The sequence below is a fragment of the Balearica regulorum genome, chromosome 5 (assembly GCF_011004875.1).
Source record: "Balearica regulorum gibbericeps isolate bBalReg1 chromosome 5, bBalReg1.pri, whole genome shotgun sequence".
In the NCBI taxonomy this organism is placed as follows: Eukaryota; Metazoa; Chordata; class Aves; order Gruiformes; family Gruidae; genus Balearica; species Balearica regulorum.
In genome coordinates, this window is record NC_046188.1 from 17,469,147 (window position 1) to 17,485,872 (window position 16,726).

General features: G+C 39.6%; 1 protein-coding gene across 5 annotated transcripts in view; it reads right to left on the reverse strand.

Moving 5' to 3' along the window:
• Positions 1 to 3,117: 3,117 nt before the first annotated feature.
• Positions 3,118 to 16,726, reverse strand: part of UNC79 (unc-79 subunit of NALCN channel complex) — a 112,655-nt gene continuing 99,046 nt past the window's right edge. For all 5 annotated transcript variants that reach the window (XM_075753644.1, XM_075753645.1, XM_075753643.1 and 2 more), the window contains 6 exons: positions 15,816 to 15,991; positions 13,983 to 14,169; positions 12,374 to 12,571; positions 10,081 to 10,158; positions 5,250 to 5,291; positions 3,118 to 4,538 (listed from right to left, as the gene is read on the reverse strand). In XM_075753644.1, coding sequence (XP_075609759.1) covers positions 4,338 to 4,538; positions 5,250 to 5,291; positions 10,081 to 10,158; positions 12,374 to 12,571; positions 13,983 to 14,169; positions 15,816 to 15,991 — 882 coding nt within the window. In that variant the 3' untranslated portion in view covers positions 3,118 to 4,337. The remainder of the gene's footprint in view (positions 4,539 to 5,249; positions 5,292 to 10,080; positions 10,159 to 12,373; positions 12,572 to 13,982; positions 14,170 to 15,815; positions 15,992 to 16,726) is intronic.

Genomic DNA, 16,726 nt, shown 5'->3' on the forward strand with positions numbered 1-16,726 from the left:
AGAAACATATTAATTATAACCAGTGAAAAACCCATACTAAACCCTATGTTCAGACATGGAAGTAGGTTCTGTGACCAGCTCTTATCTCTAAACCCTATGCGGAAACCAGATCTAAATTCCCGCAAAGTCTTAAAGTATTGAGTTATGGACCTGGATTCAGCAGGTCTGGCTTTGGCTTGCGTTTAATTTTAATAATTACCCACCACTATATTTGCATTCTTTTTGTGTTTTGCCAGCCTGAATACTAGATGCTTTGAGGCAGAGATTTTGCTAGGCAGGGAAAGCGTTTGCGCCATGTTGCCTACATTCATTATCCACTAAGGTGCCTGATCATGGCTTACACTTTCTAGAAGACACTTAAAGACAGACTTTCTCAGGCTCTGCTCTTCCCCACAAATCATCTATCTTCATCCTTTAAGTTTCCATAATTCCCATTATACCCGAGTTCACCCACCGCACACCCAAGGGCCTTGTACTCCCCGCCTCTCATTGCCTTTCAGCTGTCTTTCAGTTTCACCAGGTCACACCAGATCAAAATACAGGAATCTCTGTCTCCAACATGTCCCACTTTCAGGGGTCCAATAGCACTTCCATTTCACTAGGGTGACTCCAGACCCCACAAGAAGTGAACCTGGGCCCTATTTATGTGGTTACCCAGCAAAGTTACCATCTGTATTGCAAAAACAAGCATGGAGAAGACACAGCCCAGGAACGGAAGGAGTCAGTCCCACTGAAAACACAGTCTACAGCTCTTTTTTGCCTGAAGGCCAAAGTTGCAACTGCCTACCACGTAGTCAGTTTTGAACTGCAGCCCTGTGAGGGAGTGATGGAGAGGTTTGATGAACAAAGGGACTGTGGGGATGTGACAGGAAGGGATCATAAAATCAACAAAATGGGGCTCAACTGAGATCACCACCACCATTTTGCATGTGAGAAAGGAAGTGCTTACAGGGCACCGTTATGGAGAAATCCCCAAAACGCCTTCTGGGAAGCCAGCATGCTGGGGGGCCTCTCTGAAGTGCCTGTACATTAACGGACATGGCATGGGGAATAAGCATGATGAGTTAGAGATGTGTGTGCAGCTGCAAGGCTACAGTCTTGATGGGATCACAGAGACATGGTGGGACGGTTCCCATGACTGGAGTGTCGCAACAGAGGAATACAGGCTCTTTAGCAAGGACAGGCTGGGAAGACAAGGAGAGGGGTTTCCTTTGAGAGAGCAGCTGGAGTGCGTGGAGCTCTGTCTGGGGATAGATGAGGAGCCAAGTGAGAGCTTACAGGTAAGGATTAAAGAAAAGACAGTAGGGGTGACATTGTGGATGTCTGCTATAGGCCACTTGACGAGGAAGAACAAGTGGATGATGCTCTCTACAGACAGATAGGAGCATCCTCACATTCACAAGCTCTGGTCCTCATGGAGGACTTCAATCACCCCGGTATACTGGAGGGACAACACAGCAGGGCATAAGCAATTCAGGATGTCCAGAGTGTATCAATGACAACTTCCTCACCCAAGTGATAGAGGAGCCAATGAGGACTGGTGCTCTGCTGGACCTTATGCTGACCAACAACAAGGGGCTTGTTGGGGATATGAAGGTCAAAGGCAGCCTTGGTTGCAGTGACCATGAGATGGCTGGAGCTCAGAATCCTGAGGGGAGGGAGTAGGGTAAAAGGCAGGCTCACAACCCCAGACTTTGGGAGAGCAGACTTTGGCATCTTCAAAGATCTGCTCAGAAAAGTCCCATGGGATAAGGACCTGGAGAAAAGAAGGACCCAGGGGAAAGAAGGACCCAAGAAAGCTGGTTAATATTCAAGGATAACCTCCTCTAAGCTCAAGAGCAGTCCATCCCAGTAAGTTGGAAGTCAGGCAAAAAAGCCAGGAGACCTGGCATTCAGTACTTCAGCTTGACAAATCCAAAACATAACCCCATACTAGCTACTGTGAAGAAGATTAACTCTGTCCCAGCCAAAACCAGCAAACAAGGGATGTCAAAGACAAGAAGGGCTTCTATAAGTACATAGGTGACAAAAGGAAGAATGGGGAAAATGTGGGCCCACTGCTGAGTAAGATGGGGGACCTGGTTATACAGGACATGGAAAAGGCTGAGGTATGGAATGCCTTCTCTGCCTCAGTCTTTACTAGCAAGACCAGCCTTCAGGAATCCATCTGAACATTGGGAAACTCTTTTCCACTTTGAGGGTGACCGAGCACTAGCACAGGTTGGCCAGAGAGGTTGTGGAGTTTTTGTCCTTGGAGATACTCAAAAGCCATCTGGACATATTCCTGGGCAACTGGCTCTAAGTCACCCTGCTTGAGCAGGGGGCTGGACCAGGTGACCTCCAGAGGTCCCTTCCACCCTCAACCATTCTATGATTATGGAATGACTATTAGCTGATTAGTAAGTGATAAGGGAGCAGAAAAATGAAGGGATGCAAACATGTAGAATCATTTCTTTGTTCCTTCTTCCCCATAGTCAGTCAAAAGCTTCAGAAAGAATAGTTGCCCTTTCTTGCCAATATGAAAATTTGGGAAGAAGCCCTCCCTTATCAATGGATGCAGGTCTGTGCAATCTCAATTCAGCATGAAAAAAACCACTAAGACTGAAACACTAAGAAACTATCACCTGGTGGATCTCTTAATAATCTTCACATCAAGACAGAAATATTTTCCAGAAACTCAAGAATTCTGCTTAGTCAGGTGCAAGTCACTCACCTCAAGCAAATACAAGGAAAACTAGTTACAATTAAATAGCTTATGAAGAATCTTTTCTTTTGAATAGACTGGTCCAGTTCAAGCCTAGACTATGTTAATGTAAGAATCTGGGAAGGAAGGAAAGCCAAATCACTTTCCCTTCACTTAAAACAAGAGGAAGCTAGCACATGCTTTATTGTCTTTTGGTTGGTTCAGGGGTTTTTTGTTTGTTTGTTGTTTTTTTCTTTTTAAAGCATTATGGTACTTTAATGGCCTATCTGCAAACATTTCCACTTTTTCTTTGGTAAGTGCACTGAGGAAAGATTGACCCTCCACAACAACTGAAATACACTTAGGCAGTTTTTACAGGTATGCCTTTCCACTTCCATGCAATCAAGGAGGAAAAATGTTGATTCTGAGAGTGGTAATAAAGACTAGGAATTTAATAGCATTATAATACACAACTTAAATGTGTGTTTCTTATTCTTCTGATCAGTGTGTTACAGGAATAAAACCAAAATACAACTGTGATTGCACAAATTTAAGTATTAATTACAAGAGGTGGTAAATCATGGTGCTCTCAAGATATTATGTAAAATCCACTGAATTGAGTCTCCTTAGATTCCAGTGGGCTTTTGCTGAGTCCCTTAATGATATTAAAATCCATCTATTATTAAACATCATGTTTAATAAAATAGTATGCAAATCCTGTGATTTTTAAATTTCATTACGCAAAAGTTCAGGTCCAATCATGCTCCTCTTGAAGTCTGCAACATAATTTCTGTAGACATCAGTAAGAGTAGGTCTGAGATATCCATTTTTAATTGCACCGTATACAAGTATTGACAGAAGAATACAATACAGTAGTCACAAAATTAAAGAGGCTTCTATGAAAGCTACAAAGAGCAGCACAGAATCAATGAAGTAAAAGCAGTATTTCAAAAAAATAATAAGCCTTGGCAGTTTTGGAAAACAGTACTCAAGAAAGACAAATGAATTGGCACAGTTTAACAACCTAATTTCTAAGTGCACTTTATAATAACTCTCCTTACAAGCTGCTGTTTTCTCTGATGATGACAAAAAGCCTCGTTAGAACATCACTGTTTTATAGTGACAGGTTTTATTGCATTGCCAGCTGTGAATCTAAAAAAAAAAAAAGACACCCCCAAAAAAACTCTTATAAACATTCCTAAAAACTCTGTTTTCTTTTGTTATCATCAAAAAATAGCAACATAGCACTTCCATATGTTTGTGAATACTCACAATTCTATTTTTTAAAAAAAATAGAAGTTAAAGAAAAGTGATTTTTGTCTTAGCTTCAAAAATACTGTAAAGAAACATTTAAGAACAAGATATTTCAATGATCAGAGAGATATGTACAATATGATAGATTTGAATCCAATCCTGCAAATACATGTTCATGAATGCAGACTTGAGAACCTGTTGATCCTGAGTAAATGTAATTAAAGACTGGCAGGATCAGGTTCTTAGCTTCACCCATTATAAGCTTTTCCACAATCTGTCCTAGGCTAAAAAGTATAGCTACAGTATATACTCTGTATACTGATTTATACAAAAGGTCTTTTACAGCTCTAACTCTGTTATTGCTAGGCTAAAAATGAACATTTGGAACAAATTACATGAATCATAAAGGATAAAATTGAGATGCAGCTTCTGACGACTGAATTTCCACTTGAGCCATTTTAAATTGAGTACACTGTAGCCATTTGCGGAGCACAGATGAGCTATTGTTCATTTGTCCTGACCCCTGTAACATCCTTAGGCTGTGATGGTTGACATTGCTCTGGATGGCTTGAAGGCGTAGCTGGAGTCCAGCAGATAAATGCTGTTGAAATAATGCAAAACATTCTGTTTCTTTCCTTTAATATATACATTAATACAGCACTGTGAAAGGTACTGTTTGTTGGCCAGGGAAAGTTCCTCCCCTGCCCCAATGTCACATTTCTTTCTTCTACATCCTGTACTGTAGTGTTGCCATGAAAGGCAAATACGCTTTCAGAAACAACTCCATACGGAGACCAACTCCAATGCTTTTACTCTCATCACCAAAATTCTCTTGACTAGCAAACCACGCTGATCCACGTGCTCTCCCTTGCAAACAGGGCCAGCTGGCAGTTTTACCCAAGCAAGCAGGCCCACAATATCTGCTGTATAACCAAAATCCTTCTCCTGGGTCAAGAGTCCCAATCCTGATTTGTCAGGGGACTCTCAAGCCTAAGACATCAAGAAAACCACAGCTCAGGGAACAGCCAATCTCAGTAAACAGGGAGGAAAGGCCCTGCCACAGAACTCAGGAGAAAGTGTTTCAGAAGGGAAAGAGAGAGCAGTACTGATGACAGGACAAGTATCTTAGCTGATGATGCCCTGTGTATGCTCACACGTGAGACCTTCAGCGCTGAACCATCCAGCACGTCTGGATACACTACAATGGTTTATTTTCAGAGAGTTGGAGACCACACCTAGTGATCTTATTTCCAGAATTTACAGAAATGTAGAACACTAAGAATAAAAGGATAAGGTACTAGTAACAACTTACCTTTAGATTTGACTGTATCATTGGCAACCACATTGGTATGAGCTGTAAGAAAAGAGGTATATTTTGTTGTTATACAAGTGACTGTAAACATGCTCCAGTTACTGTGAGACAGAGGGTGTATCTAATGCATTTAGCTGTCTGAACGGACACAGCCTGAACCACAAATCTGAAAAGTGGTTATTTTTAAATGATGCATATGTTTTGGGGCAGGTAACTCTCAGAGGTAAAGAAGCCAGCTTCCCTTCTTTGTAGCTTGATGAATCACCAGTAGCAATTGCTGATATCCTGTTTAAGGCAACAATGAGAGTACAGAATAAAAAAATTGTTAAAGGAAGTAATTTCTTATTTTCCTGGTGAGGGTGCTTCTGTACGCGCAGGTGAGTAATACTGGAATAAATACAGTAAACATTCTGCATGGCAAGATATACATCAAGAACTGAAAAAACATGCAGCAGAAGTTCCTAATAATAGGCCAGATATTTAAATGGTAACCACCATTTTACAAGCCACTAGTCACATCAGTGCTTCACTGCAGAATGTGACCTGTAGGCCTGGGAGCACAGGTAAAAACTCTAACTATGCAGAACAACAAGGTGAGGTCAGTGAATCTGTCACCCATGATTGGATTGATATGTATTTCAGTCTCTTGCTCTTCAGAGAACTTTTATTTCTGAGTAAGTATAACATGACAAGCTTATGGAAGACAGAGAGGCATTTCTAGCAAAAATATTCATGTTCTCCAATATTAATTTAACCACTGAGGTTATTGTTCTAAAATGTTCCTCCAAATGGCATTAAACTTTGCAATTTGCCAATTATACTACCGGGAGCTGCAAGTTAAACCTAATCACTATTGACAACATTAGATAAAGTGCTGTTTCCCTTGTGCAAGGAACGATAATTGTTTCAATTTCAGTGCTGTTTTGCTGGAGAATCATATGCAGCTCTGTCAGGACTGATTACGCTCTGTCAGGACTGATTACTTAGTCTACCACATGAAGAACGTATTCAAACCTCAGCATTTACAAATAGACGAATGCCAAAACAGCTGGAATACAGCCAGATGTGGCAGACGTGGAAGTTCTGTACATCCTTCCATGGGCTCCCACACTAATAAGGTGCTTAATAAGATCCAGTGACCACAAGTCCTGATGTGTTTTTCGGAGAACAGAGAACAGGTAAGCATACTGAGAAGCCATGCTCCATGCCCCACTGCCATCAACAAAATGTCACTGAAAATTTAATCCAGCATTAATGAAGCTCCCCTATGGAGCTAGCCAGTGGTGATAGGACCGGTGTCAGAAGTATGGCAAACAAGAAGGAAAACTAGGCAGAAAACTCAGGGTACTCCTCTGCATCTGAACCAATTCACCAGACATCTTTTACAGTCAGCTGAGAGAATCAAGCACTTCTCACATCCACTTCATCTTGTCCGAAAGCAGGTATCTAAAACAGATCAAGATGAATCATGTCCAAAAATACCTGTTTATCTCCACTGTCTTTAAAGGGCACTCACGGAAACTGGCTAATATTGATATCTACGCTGTAGAGGTCTAAGGTTAGATACAGATCTTTGTCCTCCAGCACCACTTCTGTCTTCCAAGGTCTGGACACATTTAGGGAAATGAAACATTCTGCTGCAGACACGAGCAAGCAAACCCTCCACTCCTACAGCTGCCAGTTAGATAAATGAGACAAGATGACATTTTTATTGAAGCACTTGAGTTTTATTACCTAATCCTCAGCCAGGCTTTTCTTCGCAAAGAAAGAATACATACAGCTAGTTAGAAAGAACAGCTGGAAGAACAAACTGCTGTCAGGCACTGTCAATTTTTTGGAGTTTATATTTTCAACAGAATTATGTTGATTCCAGTGTAAGTTTTGATGGAAACCAGGCTGGAGAACAGGTTGTTCACTGTGCTTTTCTGGCTCCTCAACTCTGCTGCCTGCCCAGTTCTCTAGAAGTCTACCAGCAGTTGCTGGAGCTGCCTAAACCCCTGGGGCTCTGGAAAAGATGTTGTGGTTTGCTGAGCTGCTCCCTTCGCTACTGCAGGCTCCCAGATTTCTCAGACATACATCTGATGGTCAGACAGAGAGCTGTGATCAGCAAGGAGCTGGTCTCCATCATCAATGGCTGTCTCGGGATGGCTAGTTTCCTCATTCATTTGACATAGAAAAACAGGAGGAAAGCTGAACACTTTCATTTCAGCCCTCCTAAAGCAGAATGCTTCCCCTCAGAGGAAAATATAATTAATTTAATATATAGGTATGTGTGCATCTGCATGAATGTGTTTGCATGCATTTCAACCTAACGGTTGAAATGTTTTCACAGGAAAGAAACTTTGTTTTCCTCAGCTGATTGGTACAGATAGTCTAACATTAGATCCAAAAAATATCCTGAGAATACAGGGAATGGCTCAAAGACTATAGGAAGCAATCAAGACATGTCTCAATGCTATCAGTGAGAGCTGAATTTAATAGCAAAGGCCAACACAGTACCAGGAGGAGGAAACCTCACAACACCAACAAAAGGAGGGGATGAAGGATTGCTTATCTCAGGCATGAAGAAAACTCCTCTTTCAGTGAAGGGGATCTGAGTTGTTTACATCTTCTCTTTCTCTCTTGTTTTAGGACATATTTTCCCCTCACTTGTCACAAAGAAAATGGCCACCTAAGATATCCCATAAACTGCCTGGCATCATGTGACATGCACCACATTCTAATTGGTGAATTAAAAATATGCGTGTCTAGAATCATGCTATGGCTTCATTAATAAATGAAGTTTTTGCAGCACCTGATTCCTGAGGTGGAATAAAAGACACTGCAGTAAATATAATTATATGAATGATAAATGGTCCAGATTTATAAGTGCTACTGTGCTCAGTTCCAAGAGGAAGTCATTGGGAATTATTAATTTGCTGAATGAACCTCCAAAAGTGTGTTAAGAATGTTCTATTTAAAAAAATATCTCTCACTACAGTATGTCCTTTCCTTCAGTGAAAACTAAACCTTGTTTGAAAGGCTTATATCTAAAAGAAAAGAAAAAAAGCTTTAAAGCACAAGATAAAATTGTTTCATTATCAAAGGCAGGGCAATAAAAGATTGTCTAGAATAAAACAAGCTACCAAAAACCTGCCCATTCAACTAATACTCTAAGAATTGTCATCATTGCAGACTTCTGAAGTAGGAGTACAAAGTTCAGATCTTCTTCACTGCCACTGAAGAAGAGACAGTCTCAAAGTTGATCTTTTTTGTTAATTATAGAGATGCCACTCACTTACTGGTTCCTGTGTGAATAAGCTTTACACTTCTGCCTCTTTGAAGGACTTCAAACATACAATAAGTCTTTCCCCAAATCACAACACTTAGTTTGCAGATCTACAATAAATATTTTTACAATTAGTTAGTTTTGAAAAAAATTAGTAACCTGGGACTATGAATGCTATAAAACTATTATGTATGTATATTGCTCCTGCAGGATTTCACTTTAGAGCTAAGTAAAGGGGATTTGGTCACCCAGATTCTTCCATCTCCCATCCACTGAACATGAAAGAAAGTTTAGCGCCTTAACTCTGAATTTCACAGGTTTGTGAGCTTGATTTTGTAGTAACAACAATATCCTTTTAACCTGATTTAGCATTTTATTGATATATACTCTCAACTGTAACCCCCTGAAAGCATTCATTTGAATTGTGACAGGAATTTGGCCCTAAAGGCCACTCTTTTCACAGCTTTAAAGCCATTCTTCATCCTTGTCAAATTCTGGACATCCTGGACTGCCTGAAAAAGAAGCCCATATGTCTTGCAGGGACAGCCACGATCACTTTAACATCCCATAGTGACTGTGTTTCTGTAGTGAATCAAGTCATTACTGACTATAAATCTGTATTTTCACGATGGATGTGAATACTTTCATGCCAGTTGACATCAAGACCTGCAATTTTAGCTACTTTATTTTCAATTCCTTCTTGACCATGAAAGACTGGAGTAAAACAACAGTCAGAAGTTTCCTTTATGGCAACAGAAGAACTATATAAACCAACATATTTTAGTTAGATTCAGAGTGCATTTACTTAATTTGTTGATATTTTATGTGAAAACTCCCTTCAGAATAATGCAATGGGAAAACATATAAAAAAGACTAGTAAAATCGATTCATGCTTGTGAGGCTACCCCAGTCCTTTGGGAATCTGTTCTGAAAATGCTGGGACGACCCACATGAGACTGACCACTGATTCCCAAAAAAAGAATTTTACATGAATGGAGCATGCAGGATTTGATTCTCTAACCAAAGAATACCCTGTTACACATCCCAGGGGAAGAAGATTCACTATCAAATAATATTGACTAAGTCAAACGCATAGGCATATAATAATGAGGAAACCACTACGGCACGAAGTTTTTGTTACCGACCTAAAAGAATGTGAGGGTCAGAACAGTGACGTGATCTGCAAAGGATCTATGATGATTAAAACTTAGAGAATGGCTGAAAATTCAGACAGTACCTAGACAGTACCTAGTACCTTCTCAAAGTCAGTGACACCAGTTGAGTCTCTAAGAGGAGTAAGACCATTGCAACAATGGAAGGAGGAAGTAGATCAGAAGTTCATTTTTAAAAAAAATCAGGATTTAAGATTGTGGTCTGGTCTTACTTCTTACCAGATATTTTTTGTTACGCTCTACTAGGTTTTATTTCTGCATTAGCATTCAACCTCAGCTTCTTCCACTTTTTGTTTTTTTGAGTGGGAGGGGAAGCAGAGGACAGTATGTCTAGAAATCACAACAGACAGGCAACATCGTTAACTAAATATTCATGGTGTGGTAGGCCTACCTTTACAAAGATAGTAGAGTTGCATTCCTGTAAAGCCTCCATTAAACTAATCACATGCAGGCACACCATTTCGACCATCTTGAAAAAAAAACCAAAAACAAACATAAAAAAATTAGTGTCCAGCATGACAGTGTTGCAAGCTAAGCCAACAGTCTCTAAAAAGCATCTTCCTGTATTTGCTTGGCAGTTATTCTGAATCACTAGATGTGCATTTATTAACCACCGACATACAAGATTAAATATTACGTGAGCACATAAGGGACATTTGTCTTTCTTTCATTTTCCCCTGATGCAGCAACACCTATCTGTTAAATATTTCAAAGTGCTTGATGTGTTTTAATTCGTATCACACATCAAAACAAGTTGCCTTCAGCTTTGTTCTTTTCAGACATCATAAATCCTTTTACATGCCTTTTCTGCGTAGTTCTCATCAATCAGTGTGTCAGAAATTGATATTTTTATTTACTGAATCTTTGAAAATTAACATACCCACAAAACCCATCTTTTTTTTTTTCCCCATCAAAAGACAATTTATTGTTCTGAACTGGCAGCTATTCCATAATTCTTCCATTTTTTACTGTGAATTATGACAGATGCAAATATGAGTTATTTGGTAGTAGACAGCTTTTTATGTTTTATATTGTGTAAATTCATAGGTACAAGACAAATACCCTGAGCCAGCAGTGAGTATTTACAGTGCCTGTCTGAACTATGTGTAAATTCCCCTTGATAATAATAAATTTAGCTTTTATGTAGTGCTTTTCATCTTCAAAGCGCTTTACAAACACTAACTAATTAACCTCACAACACCCCTGTGAGACGGGCAAGTATTATTATCTACATTTCAGAGAGCAATAGCTGAGGCAGAGAGTTTAATAACTTGCACTAAAGCCACATAATGAGACACTTTCAGAATAAGGATTGGAACTTGGGACTTCCCAGGGCATATTCTTGTCCTAAGGCTTGACAAGAAGCCTTTGTGTCTGACCAAACAACTAGCTAGTTAGAAGCGTTATGCACATTTCCCATTCATTCAAATGGAGCTTCATGAACTACTGTTCCCAGTAGCATCTTGTCAACCACAGAGACCTCACTAGATGTCAGAGGCTAAAATGTCATTTAAAGCCAGCATTAGGCAGTCCTTGCCTGATATTGACAAGACACAAGGGAATAGTAACTAGTTCAAAGGCACTGAAGTGCAGCACATGCAATTACAATTGAAAAGGCAAAGGTCCATACCTGCCTGGGATGGAAGATGTTTCACATGGGGAAAGAAGAATTACATAAAATAATTTCCATATAGATAGCAGGTCTCCATTTAAAAAAGGAAAAAACTAAACAAAACTCAAACAAACAAAGAATGAAAATCCCAAACCTTAAGAGCACCTGACTTAGAGGCCTGGGTCACGTATAAAGAATCTTTCCCACTCAAAGCTAGTATCATGTTCTCCAGAGCCAGAGATACTAGTTACCATCTCAGTTAAAGTTAAAAAGTTTTGACAAGTCATGACAGACTTGTCATGACCTTCTGGGAAGTGGGAAACACGATACATCTTGCCCATCAGAAACAAGCTCTCAATCCCAAGAGAATCATTAGTCAATGGAAGCAAACGTAGCAGCTATGAGGAGGCTGCTGGAACCGCTCTGGGTTCTTATTGTACAAAGCTGCTCCAACAAGCAGTAAGGAGTTGAGATAAGCAAATGCTTAAAAGTAATTTCCAAAAAATGGTCTGGATGATTTCTGGTCAGAGCGAACATTTCCCTTTCAAACTTTATCTCTAGAGATACCTCCTTCAAGTCATTCATCACTCAAAAATGTTTCCAGAGATATTTATGTAGCTTATTTTTGATGAGTAACCAATGGGTTATGAGTAGTCAAGTGTCAGCATTTGTTAATTTTTTCACCAATAAAAAGTATTCACATGAATATTCACAGGATTATCCTAAAACATAGTTGCTCCTGTAAGGCAGAGTCAGATGAAACACAGATGAAAGAGGACCACTGTGAAGAGCAGGAAGATATATGAATTGAGACCTGATGCAGGGAGTCCTTAATCCAACAAGCAGCAACTCTAGCTCTTGATTCTGTTTCAGGCAGATCCTGGCTAGATCCTGTTTCAGGCTCATTGCAAGGTTAAACCACTACTAATTAGCTTTCCTTTTAATTTCTCAAAAGCATCAAAGTTGCTTTATGACGTTATTCATAATCCGATGTATTTCACTGAAATACTGAAACAAAGCCAAGCCTTTTCAGTTTAAGCTGTACTAAATGTGCACGCACCACCTGACTCACCACTTTGTTATGTGCCATTAGCTGTAGTATGCTAGGTGTAACTCGGCTCCAGAATTCCAGGGCTGTAAGGATTGCTGTAAAGCTAAATTCATTCTGATTCTGGACTGTTGGAGCTACTGCTGTTTGTTCACAATACACTGTCCAGAGCTGAGCAAATATAAATGCATGGAAGAGGGAGCACATGTGCAGAACAGATGTCTGTGGAAACAGAAAAGAGAGGAAAATGATTATTTAAATAAGTGTATTGGGATACAGTGCAGGGGCTTTCATCAAAGCACTCCTCTGTTCTGCATCCCACTGTGCAGTCTTGCCTCTCACTTTCCCACATTTCCCCTCCCATTAGGAACTATTAAGTCAAGTACACTTGATAACATCTTCTCCATGCTTAAAAACTCATTTTATCTTTACAGACTAAAAACTGCATTTGCAAATACACACTCTCATGCAATCTTAGTGTATGGCATTAAGGTCAGTTCCTTTAAAGAGGTCAGTTTTGCAGAACAGCTACCGAGGACTAGTTCTGAGACTTTCTTTATGGAAAACTCCACCACAATCTGTGGAAGGCCTGGAGTCTCTGGCACGTATGACTCCATTTCAGAAATGCTGCTGGAGTAAGTCATTCAGATTCTGATCACCTGAAAGGAAGACTATTGTAGAAAATACATCATCTTACATCTGTTAAGGTCATCCATTTCTACCTTGCTGGGACAGAAGTGCTCACAGTCAATGAAAGTAAGTTTTGAAAAGCTAACGAATTAATTTTGCATACTGAAGCATGGCTCTTTGCTAATATGTGTTATATACATCACAGTGTCTGAGCCTCCAGGAGTGCTAGACATTAACTACTTCATTACAAGAAAGATGCTTCTGGTCAGAGATGTTTTCTCAGTTTGCAAGTGCAATAGTGATTCATGCTCTGTAGCAGTATGACTGCACCAAACATTGCAATGGTTGCTTGGTAACTGGAAAGAGGTATTTGAAAGAGCAAAAAAAGGCCAAAGAAATTAATGGGAAGCAACAGCATCTTGGCTGGGTGAGTGGAAAGAAAGGGGGATTTTATGTACAAGATAAGTGTGTGATCATTCTGCTTCTGTTGCTAATAAAAACCTGGTTGGTGTCAAAGAGTGCTGCTGTATCTGTGTTAAACTACTGTCACAAATAGCTTATGATTTGCAATAACCCTTCTTGTCCAGAGCACCTTGAGAAAACCAGTTGTGCTTGAACCATCACTGTTTGTAATTAACTTTTGATCATAACATTATTTATAGGTTATCCAATTCTACTATATATCTAGAATAAATAACTTTCTAGAGATTTGCCTCAGAGGTGGTCATTGCTAAAACTTCAGTATGGAATTCAGTTTTTCTTTCCTCATTCCTGTGCTGAGATATTTTGAAATAACTGAATCTCAAACTTAATTGTAGTAATTTCATCACCAGTTTTCTATGCACGAAGAGGCAATATGCAAGAAAAACTACAGAGATTTCTTTCCCTAGATCCCAGGTTTTAATAAGGTTTTACCCCTCCTTTTTTCTTATGAAGAAAAAAGTGTTTGCAATAGTAAGGCAAATATATAACACATTTCCACTTAAAACACAGAATCCCTTACCTTTGATTGCTCTGGAAACCCAATCAGAATAACAATAAGGTGGTCAGCAATTTGTGAACCCGCATCCAGTGGAATAGGCATGCAAGATGATGGAGAATTTGGACAGACAACATTGTGTGTCAGAGACCCCAGAAGTAGCCAGGACAGCAAACGAATGTGTGAGACACATTCTATGAACTCTTTGGGCCTGTCAAGAAAGAGCAGATTTTACAATGATGATAAGTTTTCTGGTTTGCCCCAAAATATGGAGTCTCCTTATGCACACTAGGCAGATGCAGTCTCGGTGTCTGGAGGCACAGATCGGTACAGGTTATGGGAAGACTAGAGCCACACAGAACTCAGTGGACCTGACATACCATTAACAAGTCCAACAGAACATACTTGGTGGGTCTAAGAAACAGTCTCTATAACAGGCTAAAACATTCACAGATTGACTGTTTCCATACACAGTGATTTGGTTACACAGAAATCATCAGATGGGAAGAGTTGCCCAAGTGGAAGTGCTCTTCCCAGGTCCTCTGGACAGCACACAGCTGACAGGGTGATGGCAGGAAATTCTGCATTCTACAGCGAGCTCCCAGGCACCATGCCTTACTTACCCTGTGTTCTCCATTGGTGAAATAAAGTTAATTTCTCTTATTCGTAGCCTCTCCTTGGACATTTGGGCTGCATACTTTTGAGGGCATGGACTGTGCTTTTTTGTGACATTTAAGTATTCATCCACCATCTAGTGCAATGTCTAATTGTAAAGCAATGTGCTTATATAATCTAAAAAGGAGTAACACTTTTCTGATACCGTCTTGTCTGTCCTCTTACTGCTGCCAAGTTCAGATTACACGCTCATTTGAATTCATAGGCACAGGAAAAAAAAATTTTTTTTTCAATCAATAAATCACTACTTACTAGGCCGCTCTCTCAACTCTTTTTCATTTCTAATTTGATGTCATTATCAAGGACTTATAGCACCAAAGAGGCATTCCATTTTTATTTTTTTTTATATACTCTCATATTACGCTCTTCCTCAAGTACCTGTAGGGTCTTAAAGGAATTCACTACCTTCAACTCAGAACACATAATCCTTTTTTTACATGTAAGAAACTAAAGTGCAAGGAGATAACAACTCCGTATTTCCAAATGAAATATTTCCACGGTCTACATGAAAGTACATGCAGACATATGTACAGGACTGGAGACTAAGCAGCTTAGTCTCCAGAGTCCTGGGACACGTAGTATGGGACAAAGGTGGGACAAGAATACAGGTTTGTTGAAATAGTCCAATGGTTTACACTCAAAACATCTTGTTTGTTGTCATTCTAAGACAAGGGACAGAATTTCCATTCTTTTTGAAGATAAAACACTGCAGATTAGGAAAGGGATAAAAAACATGTCTTGAAGAGCAGGATTTCTCTCATCTAACTTTAACCAGATGAAGTTAGTGTTTTTATCATCACATAAATAGGTTTACACTTACAGTTCTCACTCATTTGTACTCCATAATTTCAAAGGACATTTCTCATTGTATTCTCTATAATTCCCAACATATTTTTTATAATTCTAGGACAGATCAAATACTTGGGTGCTTTTCACTGTATCTAGACCGATAATCAAGTTAATTTCCAGGGTTACCTCCACTGTCCCTTTGGCATGTACTTTAAACATTGCATTGATGAACTCCTCTGTTAAGAATCAGGGAGCTGTTGACCAGCTGTTTCAGTGTCCCACAGCTGCCATTCCGTACTGTGAATCTTATCTATGGAATTTGGCAATAAACACAGATTTTTGTGAAGATTTCTAACTCATTTAGTATTCCTTTTTGTGGAAAAGCATTCTCACCCTTGTTGCATTGCAGAAGGAGGATGGTAAAGCCAAGGCAAATATCGGATGACAGCTTTGTTGTCTCTGTGGTTTCCCCGTGTGATTTCCATAGCAGCAATCTGAGCTAAACCAACTTTCAGATGTCCACCAAACGTGTCTTCATGCAGTGGCTGAGAACAAGTCTTCATGTGACTCTGCAAGGCAAAGATCTGATTTTCTACCCGAAAAGATTATTTCACTTGAACTGAGTTCTCCTAAGCAACAGCATATTCTATTTCATTTCCCTTCAATTCCTTTCTCAGGGTCTCTTAACTGTGTCTGCAAAACTACAGTACAAAAAAACTCAGACATAGATTTAAAAAAATTCCCCAATCCCTATGTTAGTAACAGCTTTATAATGCAGATCTTTCCACAGAGGGCCACATTTTCAAGAACCCACACAAAACATGAATTGTGCAAAATGTATAGGCACCTTTTTTATCAGCAAACTCAACAGCTGATGAATACAAACTAATGATTGCACATCCAGACAGCTTAAGTGAAGATGAAAAAATCTAACCATTTCACAAGATAGCATCTGGGCAGGAAATGCCTTCCCTGTGCAATATTCCATTTACATGTACAAAAATAAGCTGCCACTCATTCACCAGCAATATGACTATGTTGCACTATTCAGCTGCCACGAATACCTTTAAGCCCTGTAAATAAAAGGGCTAAACGTTTTACCAAGAAACATGCAAATATTTATGCCTGGAAAGATAATTTCTTATCCTGCTTTGTTGGCTCTAAGGATTTTTTCATTGGTGCTTCTTGAGATACTTCTGTATTTCTAATTAAGCTAACTTTGCATTACCTTCTTTTACTAGACTAACAGAACACATGCTGAGTGCATTTGCTTGCTTAAAGGAGAGCCATATGCTTTGCACAAG